Here is a 17,496-nt window from a genome sequence, read left to right on the forward strand (position 1 = left end):
CTTTAAAGAGCTCAGACAGGTGCTACTAAGTTAGATTAATGAGTGGCGTAGAGGTGGACTTTTTAAAGGCACAGTAACAGGTCTTTGAGGGCCAGAATTCTTGCTGTTTCTCAGGTGTTTAAATACTTATGTTCAGCAGTGCAAGACTAATAATATCTTTTAAAATCATACAATGTGATTTCCTGATTTTTTTTTGTTATTCTGTCTCTCAGAGTGGGAATGCACCTACAATGTGACTTTCAGACCCCTCCACGATTTCTAAGTGGGAGAACTTGCAAAATTGCAGGGTGTTCAAATACTTTTGTTCCTTACTGTATCACTGAAAACATAAATTAAAACTTAACTTTTATTAGGTACAAGACAAAAAATGGCCACCACATGACCGTAACAGCATAAATATAGGGCCCAAAAACAAAGCCACAAAACAAAAACAACCAGACAGATGAAAAGATGTATGGCAGGCAAAACTCATAGATAGGGCGGGGGGAGAATCCTACCCTAGTTAGACCCTAACTACCCCTGAACACAGAGTGACATCCTGATGGTGGATACACACCACATTCAAACAGTTGAGAAGACACCTCGGGAAGTGATAAAAGGTCCAACCCTTGAAATGTTTACAAACAGCCTACGTGAGCAGTCCGGGAAAAACGATCCATGTGATGGGCAGATTTCCTGGACCAACCACAGCTTGGCTGACCCAAAGTCACCACATCACAATGATTTATGATGCTGTGAGTTCCAGCCTGACTGCAGATTTGCTGTACTCAAATGTCACTGTGAGTACAGGGCAATAGACTCGCAGCCAGTCTGGAACTCATAGCATCATAGAGCCCCTGGTCAGGGCAGGATTTGAATCATGGGCAAGCTCTGTGGCCACCTTTGGCTCTGTTCACACTAATGTCATGACTTCTGTTATTAACAATCATAACAAATCCATTTTCAGAAGGATCCCAATAAATTTCATGGTGTCCTAATGATATCCATTTTGTTTTCTTTGCCTATCCCGTGTTTGTACATCGAAAATAGTGCCACAAAATAGGTATTTTTTTAGCATTATGTAATAAAGAAAAAACTATTTTCTGGATCTTGCATGTATTCCAATACATAGCTCATCTCCCTCTCTTTCCTGGGTGACTATTTGCTAAATTTTGTGTAAATCTAGGTAATTTGATCAGAATGAAATAATTGGCCACTCAGGAGAATAGTGAGAGGGGTTGGGGATAAGCTATTTATTGGAATACAGGCAGGATACATTACAACATTTTTAATAAAAAAAATGGAAAATGTATATTTTTTTATTACCTGATTGAGGCAAAATTGCCAGGAATGAGCATGCCCATTTCCTATTATTTTATTTATACTTTAAATTGTGACCTAAAGATCTCTACAGGTTCCCCAATAATAGGAGAAATATGTACTATATTGTGTAATAGACCAGGTCTGGGGGATAATAAAACCATCACAATAAGTTTCTACAGGAAGTACTCCGCTGATTTCCGTTTCCTCTATTTTCTTTTAGAAAATGAAACCTGTAATTTAGCCAGGACTGGACTGCTTGTGATCATTGTTCTACTTCCTGCTTTTATGCTCCAAAATAAATATTCAAAATAAAGATAGGGTGTTCCTTTATGTTGTGCCTTGTTCCATTTACTACATGGAAGACATGAATTCAGGGTATGCTGTAGCCTTAGGCCCCTGCGAGTTTGCAGCGCAGCTCCGGGCCTGGACTCCCAGCACTGACGGGGGTCACTTAGCATATTGATTTATGGTGTTATGTAACTCTTATAGTCCAGGAATGTATTAGATGACACTAACAGCATTATGTCAGTGTTATCCAATACATTCCAGAACTGTTAGGCCCCTTTCAGACAAGTGAGTTTTCCGTGCGGGTGCCATGCGTGACGTGAACGCATAGCACCCGCACTGAATCCTGCCCCATTCATTTCAATGGGCCTGTGTACATGAGTGTTGTAACAACTGAACGCAATCGCAGACAAAACTGACTGAACTTGCGTGCAAAATGGTGCGAGTTTTCCTGAACGCATCCGGACCTAATCCGTATCGTTCGTGTTCAAGAGGCCTAAGGGTTACATAGCATTATAAATCAATATAATGCTAGGTGACCCCCGTCAGTTCTGGGAGGCCCCGTCTGTGACCCCCGTCAGTTCCCCGTCAGGCCGGGAGCTGCACGACAAACGCTCGGACTCGCAGCGTGACAAACGCTCGTCTGCAAGGGGCCTTAAAGGGAACCTGTCATCAATTGTATGCTGTCCTCACCCATATATACCCGTATAACATGGTTATAAGGGAAAATAATAGCATTCTGAATACAGAATGCATAGTACAATAGGGCTGGAGGGGTTAAAAAAATAAATAAAAATAGTTTAACTCACCTTAATCCACTTGTTCGCGCAGCCCGGCTTCTCTTGTCTTGTTGTGTGAGGAATAGGACCTTTGATGACGTCACTACGCTCGTCACATGGTCCATCACATGATCTTTTACCATGGTGATGGATCATGTGACGAACCATGTGATGAACGTAGTGACATCATCAAAGGTCCTATTCCTCACACAACAAGACAGAAGAGATGCCGGCTGCGCGAACAAGTGGATTAAGGCGAGTTAAATTATTTATTTTAATTTTTTAACCCCTCCAGCCCTATTGTACTATGCATTCTGCATTCAAAATTCTATTATTTTCCCTTATAACCATGTTATAAGGGAAAATAATAAAGAGCGGGTCCCCATCCTGATCGTCTCCTAGCAACCGTGCGTGAAAATCGCACCGCATCCGCACTTGTTTGCGGATGCTTGCGATTTTCACGCAGCCCCATTGACTTCAAAACACACAAAACACAAAATAGAGCTTGCCGCGATTTTCACGCAATGCACAAGTGATGTGTGAAAATCACTGCTCATGTGCACAGTCCCATAGAAATGAATGGGTCCGGATTCAGTGCGGGTGCAATGCGTTCAACTCACACATTGCACCCGTGCGGAAAACTCGCCCGTGTGAAAGGGGCCTTTTAGTTTTCTCTCTAGAAGAGAACCAGCAATCATCAGTAGGTGGATGGGGAGAGAAGAAGCTCATGAACAACCAGGACCCGATCAGACACCCTTGACTATTTTCCAGGCTCTGGCTGCGTTAGATATGCTGCTGGTTTTGAGCAACCACTAAAAGGGGTTGTCCCACGAAAAATATTCTGCCGTTTTCAAGCCAGCACCTGAATACTTTATTTGTATGTAATAAAAAATGTAGCATAGCCACTGAGTTATACAATAAAATGTATCTGTATGGCGCTACCTCCTGTTTTATTTTTTTCATATTTCTTTGACCTGCTCACTGAGATGGCCGCACATGCTCAGTTTCATTCATCCACTGCCTCCTGAGCTGTGATAGGCAGAGCTGAGACACGCCCCCTTAGCTGCAGCAGAAAAAACACGCCCCTTGATATAAATCTAGAAGATCAATGAATGGGAAGATCTCTGGATCCATGTGAGGTACAGGGCTGGTTCTAGCTTTGTTAGAAAGAGACTATCATGGACTATATGATGTCTGTTTACACTGCATGATGTTACAGCCGATTTTGGGGAAGGACGCTTTCCTGCCCAACAGTCGACTGCTCGATCAATGAAGGAGACCACTGCATTTACATACAGCAATCACCTCCACAGTATGAGGACAAGAGATCACTATTGCGATACCTGTTCCCCATACAGAATCATTGTTTCAGAGAAGCAGATCTCTCTTAAGACCATACAATCTGCTGGCCAGAAAAGATGATTGATGAGCCTGCCCGCGTTTTACTCGTTCATCAGGTGATTAGCGACACATTTAGATGGGCAGATTTTGGGAATGAGTGTTCGCAGGTCACAGTTGCTCCTGATAATCTGCCCAAAAAAAATAAAAAATCGGGCAGTCTAAATCCACCTTTAGCCCTCACTCACATTTCCGTTTTTATTTACAGACTATTCGCATTTTCCACCGAAAGCACATGTACCCATTGATTTTGTTTGTTCACACAGAGGTTTTCCATTGACCATGGGTCAGTAGAAAAATCTCAGCCATGCACTACTTTTGTACATTGTGCGGACCAAACATAACCACTGAAGTCCATGTGTCGGTGGTTTACAATGGACTCAACACAGATGGCATCTGTGTTCTTTCAGCGTTTCACAGACCACTGATAGCAGATGCTCTGGAAATACATTTTCAGCTGTGCAGTGTCCGTAGAATATGGATGACATGCGGACCAAACGCTGATTCTTCGCAGACATCCTCACGGATGAATTTTCCACGGACGCCAAACAGACACGAAGATGTGAACAAGGGCTTACTTTTACACATTGCTGAAATCATCATGTCTATCACTATTTTATGCTGCCCTCAGTGAGGGTTACAAAGTTGATGACTGGTTCCCTTTAATATTCTCTATACAGTAAGTTTTCATGTCCACGCTGTTAGTTGTTGCTTCCTTGTACCTATATGGAACATGTCAGTAAGTCCTTTATTGCAATCTCAAATCATTTCCTTCTCTGCATTGTAGTTCTAAGAAAATCATTAAAAGCTGTAAAAAAGGTGCTTTTCCCATCTCAAAGTGAATTCATATCGCTAGGGTAGGCCATCCGTTTATGATCGGACCTCTGAGACCCTCACGATCCTCAGAATGAAAGGGAACTGGGTGCTGGTGTAGCCGTGTTCTCTTATTTTACTTATATAGCGCTAGCATATTCCACAGCGCTTTAAAGACATTATCATCCCTCACTGTCCCCAGTGGAGTGCATAATCTAGATTCCCTATCAGAATATCTTTGGAGTGTGGGAGGAAACCTACTCAAACAAGGGGAGAACATACAAACTCCATGTAGATGTTTTCTTTGGTGGGATTGGAACCCATGACCCCAGAGCTGCAAGGCACCAGTGCCAACCACTGAGCCATGGTGGCCCGTCATGTCCCTTTTCAATTCTGTACAACTGTCAGCCAGGGAGCTGCAGGGCAGCCCCATTCATAGGCAGGTTTCTACTTGGCCAAAAACCTGGAGGCTTGTGCAGGGGTGAAGCAGACAGCACCACTGTAACCTACATCTCCTTCATTCTCAGGGTCAGTGAGGGTCCCCGACGTCAGATCTCATCTGATCGTAAAAGGATGGATATCATAGCTCTATGCATTTACATTATGTGTAGGGAAAACCCTCTTTAAAACATTAAAATACTTATTAATCCACAATAAACATGCATGCTCAGCTGTAAGTGCATTCAAATTTCTACGAGAAGGGAGATAACTGCTGATGGACACCTCTAGTGACATTCTGCATTAGGAAGAAAAAATAATAATACATGGCCAATCCTTCCTTCCCCAGTTACCCTGTTGAGGTACAGTAGATTGTCAATTGAACTACTTCTCACTCCTGATGCCCATTCTGGTCTCCGACAGATTGCAGGGTGTGATTATAGGGCAGGAAACTAATTGACACCTGCAACATCAGGAGACTGAGGATGCAAGGATACAAAAGCATAGCACACCACACTTTTGTACCCTGCAGAGTGTTTTTTTTTTTTTTTTTACTGTGTAACTCTATGGTGAACGGATGCCACAGTAGGGCATCAGTCTGAGGTATCCGTTAACATATATGTTAAATGGAGGCGAAAAATGTGATGTGAACGAACCCTAATAGACAACACTTTATTCTGTAGAGCAATTATAACCCGAATTCTTAAATAACATCCAACTCTAAAACAAGGGTGTGATCCGTATGACATTACACGTTGAAGTCTCACATGCACACTATTGTCTAGAGGCTCTTTGCTCGCCAACAGGCTAACATTACGTCTGTATGAGAGCAGCCAATCCATGACTCATATTTAGCAGAATCACAAAGTCAGAGACCTAAGCAGATCCACTGCTAGCTTTATTAGTAAAACATATTTATTATATTCTTATATTAATATAAAATGTGTACATAGCAGTAGCCAGCAGGGCTGTAGCTGGAAAGCTTCTTCCAAGTGCAACTTGATTCACAGGGGTCAGAAATGGAGTAACCCAGCTATACAATAAATGAGGATTACCAGCTGAAGTACCAGGCTCGCCGGCATCATCGGACCGTTCCTCCATGGAGACGTGGCAGCTGCATATAACAACCGATCAGATTAAAAGTCCCGGCACAGTAGACTACACACAATATGTGCCCGTGTTTCCTGTACGGTTTACTGTCATTTCATATGAATTTATAGAGAACCAGTCACCTCTCCCAACAGGTCTGTTTTAGTAAATACTTGCATTTCCCCATGTAATAACAATTCTGGAGCATCTATTCTTATGACTCTTATCTGCCATTCCTGTATTATTCCTACTAGAAGTTATGAATGAATTACTAGCAGTTTGCTAGGAAGGTCTAGCTGGGTGTTACCAGTTTAGGGTGTGTCCCTGCCCAGTCTGACACTATCTTATCAGTGCTGCCAGTGTCAGACTGTGCAGGGACACCCCCCAACTGATAACACCCAGCTGGACCTTCATTGCAAACTGCTGGCAATTCAGTCATAACTTACAGAAGGAATAACAAAAGGAACGGCACAAGAGTCCTATAAATAGAACCACAATTGTTATTACATGGGGAATGCAAGTAGTTACTAAAACAGACATGCGAGCAGAGGGGACGGGTTCTCTTCCAATAAAACATCCATCGCGGTTCCCAGCTTAGAGATTTCCTTTTACACATTGTCCGCAGCAAGTTATTTACAATACATCTTATAGATCTCTTCCATAGCCGCCATTACAATGGATCATAAGGTTTCCATTCCACGGAAGATCAGAATATTCAACAGTCCCTTCCCTTATCACGTATTGTCTAAAGCTACAGGATTTTGACTTGGATCTTACACTGACAATGTCAGACAGGATCTCTACAGATCCCACAGTTCACACGCTGCAGATTTGTTTCAGAACTTTCTGCAGCTGAAAATTAGTTGCATTCATCTGAATGGGGTTGTTTCTGCAGCATGAGCATGGATTACTGCAAATAGATGGGACGGTAGAAGAAATTACTGTATCAAATCTGCTGCGGGAGAATTCACCCCCTAGAAGGAATGTTACAGATCAGTGGAATGCAAGTCTATAGGGGTTTGGCTTAAAGGAATTGCCTTCATTTTGGTTTCTCTCGCCTTTCTAGCCATGTAGAAGTGATTTACAGTTGATCAACAAGCATTCTATTTGTAGCATGTAAGAACCCTTAGATTATTTCAAACCTATTATATACTGTAGATTTAGATACAGTAGAGACAGTTTTATAACCTATGGCACATCAGAAGCAGGCACGTTTCAGTATGTACAGGAGCAAATACTGCTAAAAGTCAGGCCAAAGTCAAGAACCTGTTTTAGCAACTATTAGGGTATATTCACATGTAGCAGTTGAGGTGGTTAAAACTATATTAAAAGATGGCATAGATGTCATGGTTTTTAATGTGGCGGTGGATTTTTACAGGCGATACATTTACCAAGTCTGACCCATAAAAACTGAAACCGCATTGAAAACCACATAAAAAGTTGTGCATATTTTTCCCCAGTGAGGTTTTGATGCAGTTTTAATGGCACCTCAACCACTACATGTGAATATACCCTTAGAAGGGACAATAGTCGCTGCATTAGCAGTTCTTACAAGCACAGGGACCGGATTTGCAGCCATGAAAACCCAACAGGCCCTAGAGACTTAAGCTCCATTTTGTCAGGGTGACTGAATGCCATGGTTAGATGTTAGTACTACAAGCAGAAACTTCTTAATTAAATGCCGATTTCAGTTCTTTGAAGGCAGCTCTACGGTTTTTCTTCTCTTCCTCCTGTCGCTTCCTCTCGTCCTGTTCTGCACGAATTTCTGACTCAAACTTACTTGATGAGGAGAGAGCCTGAACCTAAGAACAGAAGAAATGGGGATACAATTTCAGCAAAGTGTACAGAAACAAGTACTTTATCAGTCTCACATAATGAAATAAGAGTCACTGGGTAATGAAAGGGAGTCCGTCAGCAGTTATGACCATGATAAACTGCTGACCGCACTAGGCATGTGCTGAGAAGAGCAGGACAAACATACCTTTGATCATCAGGAGTAGTGCGAATATGAAGTTTTATTATTTCATTTTGTACCAAACTTTGTGGCTGTTCTGCTTTTTCTGCTGTAGATAGGGTTCCCAGCCCCGTTGACATAAAAAAAACATAAATCACAGCAATGGGTTTCATGATTTCAGATTCTGTTCTTACAAGTGCCCAGGAGGTGGAGATTCACCGTGATGTGCTCTTTGCATTGTGCTGCTTCACAGCCCCTTTAAAGGAGCAGAGTGTAGCAAAATAAAACTCCATATTCACACTATGCCTGGTGATTAAAAGGTTTATGCTTTTCATAAACTCCCCTGCTCCTACTTAGTACTTTCAGCGGGTTAGCACAGTCAAAACTGCTGACAGATTCCCTGTGCTGCACTGCTATCTACACCACTAAAGAGGCAGCACTGCGCTTTCAGCATACATTTGTGCATGGAACAAGTATACAATTAACATGTCCATAGGTCCCCCAGGACAGAGGCAAAAAGAGCGTCCCTTTGGGCTCCATTGGGCCAGTGTATGCTGGTATACGTTTAATTTTTTTATTATGCAATTTTTTCTGCAGTGGACAAAACATTTTTTTTGGGTGGTGCGGAACTAGTAATTTATTATCAAAGGCCACCTTGTCTACAATTATAGGATGCAGTCATTTAACTGCTGCTACACAAGTGAGACAGCGTTGCTGCAGTTCCTTCACACAACCTGTAGGTGGAGCCGAGTGATTATTGGCGCATTTCTGCACATACAGAGGCCAGAAATGATCAGGAGATGAAATGATCAGTGCCCAGTGATTAGTAAACCAATGCTATGGACACTGGCGGCATCAGCTGTCTGTCACATTTCTCTATGTACAGATCATTGCTAATATTTATCTAATGCATGGAAAATATAGACGGGCTGGGAGTGACTCCGTAAGGTCCTGGTAGGTTGTCTCGGGTATCTGAAGCCATGCTGACTGCATCCCACAGCTGCTGGAGGGTGCAGGGGGGAGGATACTAACAGCGATCACACCGATCGAGGTGGTTCCACAGATGCTCAATTGGTTTAAAGTCTGGGGAATTAGGGGCCCAGGTAGTACTTTGAAGTCTTGGTTTTGCTGTTCCAACCAAGGTCAGACATTCCTGGCCGTGTGACATGTCGCATTGTCTTGCTGGAACAGCCCATCCGTCCTAGGGAAGATAATCCGCATGTAGGGGTATACGTGATCTTCAAGGATGGATTCATACCAAAATAGGTAGAGAATACCTTCGACATGGATGAGTGGGCCTAGAGAATGCCAGGAAAACAAACATTCCCCAAACCATAACGCTGCCACCACCAGCTTGTGTTCTTCCAGCAATGGTTGCAGGTGTTTGTTCTCTGATGTTTCTCGCCAACGTCCATCCATTTGATAAAGCACAAAAATGACTCACTGAAGAAGGCCACCGTTTGCCAATTAGCGGAGGTCCAATTCCGATACTGCTATGAAAAGTTACGACTTTTCTGCCGATGCAACTTCATTATCAGAGGTGCAGTGACCATCCGAAGCCCCATGCGCAGTAGGGTTACTGAACTGTTGTATTATACACACGTTTGGTAGTCCCCACAATTGTGTCATTTGTCCCCTCATGGTCCACTTTCACTACAGCAGCACACGGACAGTTAAACTGCACAGTTTCAGAAATACGTCCACCCTTGGCCCAAAAGCCAATAATCATCCCTTTTTGCAGCTTTGATAAAATCGCCCCCTTTACCCATGACAGCATTGAGGGATATGGGCGCAGACAGTCTATCACACAACTTATATACCCACCGAGCCAGCTCACCACACAGAAATTCCTTCGGAAGCCACTTGCTGCTGACGTCAAAAGTAGGAAGTGGTCATAATGTGATTTGACTGTGTATATACATGTAGACACACACATCCATAAACCCCCAAATCCACCCAAAAATATAATTCACAATGACAACTGACCTTGGCCTCAAAGAAGCTCTTGGCTCCCTTTACGCCCTCTGTTGATACATCGATTTCAGAGAGTTTGGCTAGAGACATCAGTCCGCTGTCCTCCTCCAGCTCTCCCGCTGCGGCCTTCCGGAAGATCAGCAAGAACTAAGAAACACAGGAAGAAAATGAATTGGTTATATATATTTTCATTCCATTTCAGTAAAGCTAGTCCTGAGGCCTGCTTTCATATACAGTAGCATTACATTGAGGATTGGTCGTAGTGCACAAACCATACTATAACATATTAGCTGTAAATGGCACTGACTAAACATTTCTTCCTTCGGCTTTTTTTCCCTGCACCATTTGATACTGTAGATTTATAGCACTGGTTAATAGGTTCTCATGGAGACAACGGGGTGGTCATATACAGTTAGGTATTTCTTCCAAAGAGCAGAAGACACAGTAAGGGCTCTTTCACACGAGCGGATCCCGTGCGGGTAATCTGCTGTGTGAAAGCGAGCCAAGCTCCGTTCCGGACAGCAGAGACACGGAGCAGTAACATGATTGATAATGCTCTGTGCCTCTGTGACCTTTTTGCTACAAAATCACAGTGACTATGGCATTCAGTCACCCCAAGAACAAAAGAATCTGGTAGATAATGCAGACAATTATCTGACATGTATGGCCTGGTTAAAAGGGGGTTATCCAACTTAAAGGGGTCCTGCAGTTTTTTCCTCTGGATAGATCATCAGCATCTGATCGGCGGTGTTCTGACACCCGGGACCCCTACTGATCAGCTGTTTGAGAAAGCAGCGGCGCTCCAGCAGCACCATGGCCTTTTCGCTGTTTACAACAGTCCCAGTGACGTTACGACTAGTATCACTGTTTACTTGAATGGAGCTTAGCCCCGCCCAGGCCATTGAAACTAGTCGTGACATCACTGGGCCTGCGGTAAACAGCGAGAAGGCCGTGGCACTACTGCCAGTGCTAGCTGATCGGCAGGGGTCCCGGGTGTCGGAACCCCGCCAATCAGATGCCATCAGTTTAAAAAAAACCTGCAGAACCCCTTTAATTATTTAAAAAAAATAATAAAGCGCCGCAGCTCCCTACCAATTTTGGCCCCTGCCAGACCGGAATTGACAGCGCTCCACTGCCATTAACTAGCCACACGTGCAAGAATGTAATGATCCCATGTCATTCATGTGCATTTCACTGCTGAGGCCAATGATTGGTTGCAGCAGTCAAATTACCAAGGAGTGTCGGGACTGCTGGGACAACGTGACTTTCAAAACGTTTTTTTTTGCTTCCTTGTACTGATTCCTGTCTGTCATTAGTTTTCTCTAAGGTCGCTGGCACACAGCGCTGTTGTGATGCAGTTGAAAACTACTTTCAGTTACTGCATCAAACAACATGCTTTCACAACACAGTTCTCGAATTTTGCTAGTTTAGCACCTACTGTATTTTTCACCCTACAAGAAGCTCTCCTGCCCCCCCCCCCCCCTTTCAAAAGTGTGCGCGGGGGAGGTCAGTGCGTCTTATAGGGGGAATACTAATGAGCTCTTCTATAATGGAAGTACTAAATCTGCGGTCCGATTAACATTAGAGGTCTGATCTGAGGTCTCAGCTGGGGTCTAATGAAAAATTTTTTTTTTTTCTTATTTTCCTCCATTAGGTGTGTCTTTTAGGGTGAAATATACTGATTTCATGCATAGCAGAAATTATCTGACTGATTTAATTCACTGCAGCTGGCCGCAGACAAAACCTGTGCTGTGAGTGATAGTTTCTTGATGCAGTAACTGCGTCACAACTGCGCGGTGTGCCAGCACCCTTCGGCTGGAATCATGCACGCTGCATGTGTTTCTAGCTTACAGCTGGATCAATATCTCAGCACGCTTTGATAACCAGGACACTCGGTATTGCACAAGGAGATGAGATGATGGAAAACAATTCTTTACGATTATGAAATCAAGGATGGCGCTCAGTCAATGACTTCATTGCAGGAAAGGTCTGAACAATAGGAGATCTGTGCACACTTAAAATAAGACAGCATCTAGACACACTATGCTGTATATTTTTATTTAAATAGAGGTCAATAGGAATAGGCATCCTGCTGCAGCACTATACATTTTCTTTTAAACCTCTCCTAAGGATGGATTCCCCAACGACTACCTCCGATGCCGGTCACTGTATAGTTTTTCTTACAGGATACCTTGGTATGTTATGGCACGGCAGACATGTCCTGCACAACAAATACCAGCCCAGTAGATGTGTAATGTATGGACACAGAGCAGAGCACCATGCCCCTCCTTATCAGGGCAATGCTGGCATTTAGACTCTAGTGTGACTGGCAGGCAGTGCCCGCTATCAACGGGTAATCAGACAACTGTGGGCGCCCGCTACTAAGGGTCCATTGTGCCAGAAGGACTTCCCACACTCCTCACCTTTCCTGATCACATACCCATCTGCATCAGTAAAGAGACACAGAACAGGCGGCCATTCTCTTGAGTCTGGGCGGAGGGGTCACCCCCGGCTGCCAGGCACATTCCAGAGCAGGATAGTGAAATAAAGACAGCTACAACCAAGTCTCCATTGTAACAGCGTCATACTTATGCCTCACTTACAGAACGGACAGCACTCAGACTGACCACCAACGCATTTTAGTTAATGGGCCAATCCATGAACCACCCAGTTCTGATTTTTCCAAAAGAATAGGTCTGCAAGAAAAAACGGTCAGAAAACAGGCGCCATCTGTGTGCAGTCCATTAAAAAAAAAAAAAAAAAAAAAAAAAAAAAAAACTGATGTTTACTGGCTGGAAAGCAGATATATCTCTGTCCACCTCACTGAGGTGGTCGCACATGCTCCGTTCCGTTATTCAACTGCCTCCTGAGCTGTGACAGGAAGAGAGCTGCAGAAGAAAGGACGCCTCAACCCTTGAACTGCAGCAGAAAGGTCATGCCCCGTGAACTTCCAGCTTGATATAACTTAATTGGAGCAATGAACGGGGAGATCTCAGGTTCCATGTGAGGTACAGGGCTGGTTCTAGCTTTGTTTGAGACAAATTGTCGTGTACTATATGATGTCCGATTTTCATATTTTTTTTTTTTTATATTAATGATAGGATGACCTCTTTAAGTAGCACTCCGGAACCAGAGTACGTGAAGACCTCTGTTATTCCCTCTGTTTGCATACATGTACACGTTCATACAGCAGCTATATAAGATAGTATAAGAACTGGCACTGCACAAACATCAATGAGTCTGCCCCTATATCGGCTGTAAAAGTATCATAACCAAGGCAAGGGCAGATCTGGCTATAGAGTGGCATACATCTGCAGTATACATCGGGACGTATAACCTTAGTGTGATGGGAACACTGTCTAAACGGAGCATAGACATTAGTAATAAACATGAGTCTCACAAGGTCTCTGGCTCCGGGATGGTCTGACTTGCTCTTTTGCCCTGCCGTTAATCGCTCCGGTAAATATTCAATTAAAATTGGCGTGGATTAACAGGAAGTTGTAGTCATCTAGACTTGGGCTACGTACATCTAAAACATGAACCTTGGCCAAGACTATAGTGAGCCAGCGCAGGAAATGACAGTGTTAATAAAAGAGCCTCCAGCAACCTCCACAGCACACTGTCACACCTTGTTAAAATGAGGTCTACAGACTCGTTCACCGGCTATAACATTTTTAAGGGGGCGCAGGGGTGTAATAAGCCCCTCTATGTGCAGCAGGTTATGTCCCATGGGAACAAGATTGGGAATGCTGAAATCCATGCCTTCATGGGGTGAGTAAGGGACCCCTCCTACACACATTAAATAGTAATACCCTGCACAGATTTACAAACCCTCTGTAGTTTGGGTAAAATGTTATAACCTACAGTGACCACCCCTGTATGCCCAAACCAGCCTCGTTACACTATGTATAACATACATGTACATAATGTATCTCCAGCACAAGACTAATGCCACATTCCCACCCAATAGTCTATTTTCCACTGTAGATATAGTGGAACCTCACTACTAAGATGGAAAGATTATAGCGCCACACCATTGACTCCAGCAATAGCATGCATGCAGTCTGGAAGAAAGCTCAGTTTCCATATGTGAACTTCTCTAAATTGAACAGGGCTCCTCTAGTTCTATTAAACATTATTTAATGATGACCAGTCAGCAGTCCTGACATCTCCGCTTTAGTACATACGAATCCGCTCAAAAATCCATCTGGACAATCCTCAGGATAGCAGTAGTAGAGGACCTCTTGGCGCAAGGAACCAGAAAAGGGCACAAAAATGCAATTGATAACCTGAAACACGTTGTTAACACTGCTGAAATAAAAAAAAAAATAAAAAAAAAAAAGGAAGAGATCCACTTCATTTTTGCACCCTCTTCTGGTTCCTTGCACCAAGAGGTCCTCTACTACTGCATGTACCCAGCAAGGGAGCTACTTAGAAACAGATTGTCGGTAAGGGTACAGAGTGTCAGACCCAGGGTGGATAAAAATCAATGATTTAAAAAAATTATTTTTTTAAATTTAAATCAGATTTTTTTAAATATAAAATGCTTTTTGAGGAAATTACCAAAGGTTATTCCATCATGAAATAAAGATTATTTTTTTAACCCCTTTAGGACACAGCCTTATTTCACGTTAAGGACAAGGCCATTTTTTGCAAATCTGACCAGTGTCACTTTAAGTGCTGATAACTTTAAAACGCTTTGACTTATCCAGGCCATTCTGAGATTGTTTTTTCGTCACATATTGTACTTCATGACACTGGTAAAATGAAGTAAAAAAAAAAATCATTTTTAAATTGATAAAAAAAATACCAACATTTACCAAAAAATTGCAAATTTCCAAGTTTCAATTTCTCTACTTCTATAATACATAGTAATACCTCCAAAAATAGTTATTACTTTACATTCCCTATATGTCTACTTCATGTTGGATCATTTTGGGAATGATATTTTATTTTTTGGGGATGTTACAAGGCTTAGAAGTTTAGACGCAAATCTTGAAATTTTTCCGAAATTTTCAAAAACCAAATTTTTAGGGACCAGTTCAGGTCTGAAGTCACTTTGCGTGGCTTACATAATAGAAACCACCCAAAAATGACCCCATTCTAGAAACTACACCCCTCAAGGTATTCAAAACTGATTTTACAAAACATTGTTAACCCTTTAGGTGTTCCACAAGAATTAATGGAAAATAGAGATACAATTTCAAAATTTCACTTTTTTGGCAGATTTTCCAATTTAATACTTTTACAAAGCAAGGGTTAACAGCCAAACAAAACTCAATATTTATGGCCCCGATCCTGTAGTTTACAGAAACACCCCATATGTGGTCGTAAACTACTGTACGGGCACACGGCAGGGCGCAGAAGGAAAGGAATGCCGTACAGTTTTTGGAAGGCAGATTTTGCTGGACTGTTTTTTTTTTGACACCATGTCCCATTTGAAGCCCCCCTGATGCACCGTAGTATAGAAACTCCAAAAAAGTTACCCAATTTTAGAAACTACGGGATAGGGTGGCAGTATTGTTAGTACTAGTTTAGGGTACATATGATTTTTGGTTGCTCTGTATTACACTTTTTGTGAGGCAAGGTAACAAGAAATAGCTGTTTTGGCACAGTTTTTATTTTTTGTTATTTACAACATTCATCTGACAGGTTAGATCATGTGGTATTCTTATAGATCAGGTTGTCACGGACACTGCGATACCCAATATGTACACTTTCTTTTTAAGTTATGTAAGTTTTACACAATGATTTCATTTTTGAAGCAAAAAATAATAATAATCATGTTTTAGTGTTTCCATAGTCTGAGAGGCATAGTTTCAGTTTTTGGGCGATTATCTTAGGTAGAGTCAAATTTTTTGCGGGATGAGATGACTGTTTGATTGGCACTATTTTGGTGGGCAAACGCCTTTTTGATCACTTGCTGTTGTACTTTTTGTGATGTAAGGTGACAAAAAAATGGTTAATTTAGCACTGTTTATTTATTTTTTACGGTGTTCATCTGAGGGGTTAGGTCATGAAATATCTTTATAGAGCCGGTCGATACGGATGCGGCGATACCTAATATGTATACTCCCCCCCCCCCCCTATTTTTTTTTACTTTATTTAAGGAAAATTACATTTTTGTTTATTTTTTTACTGTTTACAGTGTGTATTAATCATACAGCTTCCGGCCTGTGAGATCAGGGGACTGGATCTCACAGGCACGTCACAGGAAGGCATCGCGCTGCCTTCCATGCCATCGGGTCCCCCCTACAGCCCCATGGGGACCTGATTGCACCACTGCCAGCCGCAGGTCTGAATTGACCTGCGGTTTGCAGCGATCGCCGACAAGGTGGGCGGCGGGGGATGTCAGCACGGGACCCCCGCGCATTTAGCCAAGGTGCCTGCTCAATGATTTGAGCAGGCACCGGGTTCAGATCACCACCCGTCGGTGATCGGAAATACACATGACGTACCGGTACGTTATGTGTCCTGAAGAGGTTAATTATGTAGAATAAGGCTGTATGTTTAATTTTTTGGGTGAATAAATTCCATTAATCCATTCACAATGTTATGCTTTTCCAGAGGTTTTTGTAAGATTATTGGGCAGTTTCTCTGCCTACAAGATATTATCACAGATGCTTGGTTTACTTTTGCAGTTCTCAAAACTGAATTTGACTCAGCAGAGATCACATGCCTCTTCTTCCCAGCAAAAGTGTTACAACATGAACAGAGTTGAGAAAAAAAACCTTAAGCCTAACTTTTACAAACCTATGAATACAGAATCAACCTAATCAAACTAAAATGAAAAGTTGTTATTCTAAAAATCTTTATCTACTTGCATATTATAAGTTATACCAGCAAGAATTAGTCTTTATGTAGAAAACTATGATTTAACTCAAGCCTTACTGACTAGTGATTTAAATCAAATCCACCCTGGTCAGACCCCCGCTGAGCTGATACTGATGGCCTATTCTGAGGATAGGCCATCAATAGTAAGGCCCCTTTCAAACGGGCGAGTTTTCCGCGCGGGTGCAATGCAGGAGGTGAACGCATTGCACCCACACCGAATCCAGACCCATTCACTTCAATGGGGCTGTGCAGATGAGCGGTGATTTTCATGCATCATTTGTGCGTTGCGTGAAAATCGCAGCATGTTCTATATTTTGCGTTTTTCACGCAACGCAGGCCCCATAGAAATTAATAGGGCTGCGTGAAAATCGCAAGCAAGTGCGGATTTCACGCATGGTTACTAGGAGATGATAGGGATGAGCAACCCTATTAAAGTAAATTCACTGTATTATTTTCCCTTATAACATGGTTATAAGGGAAAATAATAGCATCCTTAATACAGAATGCTAACTAAAATGTTGATTGCGGGGTTAGAAATAATTATATTATCCACTTGATCGCGCAGCCGCCATAGTCTTTCTTCTTCTGTCAGGACCTGCAAAAGGACCTTTGATGACGTAATCGCGCTCA

General features: G+C 42.5%; 1 protein-coding gene across 1 annotated transcript in view; it reads right to left on the reverse strand.

Annotated features, from left to right (window-relative positions):
• Positions 1 to 7,569: 7,569 nt before the first annotated feature.
• The window catches only part of EFHD1 (EF-hand domain family member D1), a 30,314-nt gene continuing 20,387 nt past the window's right edge, over positions 7,570 to 17,496 (reverse strand). Inside the window, exons 3-4 of the mRNA XM_044288530.1 lie at positions 10,045 to 10,179; positions 7,570 to 7,906 (exon numbers count right to left, since the gene is read on the reverse strand). Coding sequence (XP_044144465.1) covers positions 7,775 to 7,906; positions 10,045 to 10,179 — 267 coding nt within the window. The 3' untranslated portion in view covers positions 7,570 to 7,774. The remainder of the gene's footprint in view (positions 7,907 to 10,044; positions 10,180 to 17,496) is intronic.

This window comes from Bufo gargarizans, chromosome 4, assembly GCF_014858855.1.
Source record: "Bufo gargarizans isolate SCDJY-AF-19 chromosome 4, ASM1485885v1, whole genome shotgun sequence".
Taxonomy (NCBI): Eukaryota; Metazoa; Chordata; class Amphibia; order Anura; family Bufonidae; genus Bufo; species Bufo gargarizans.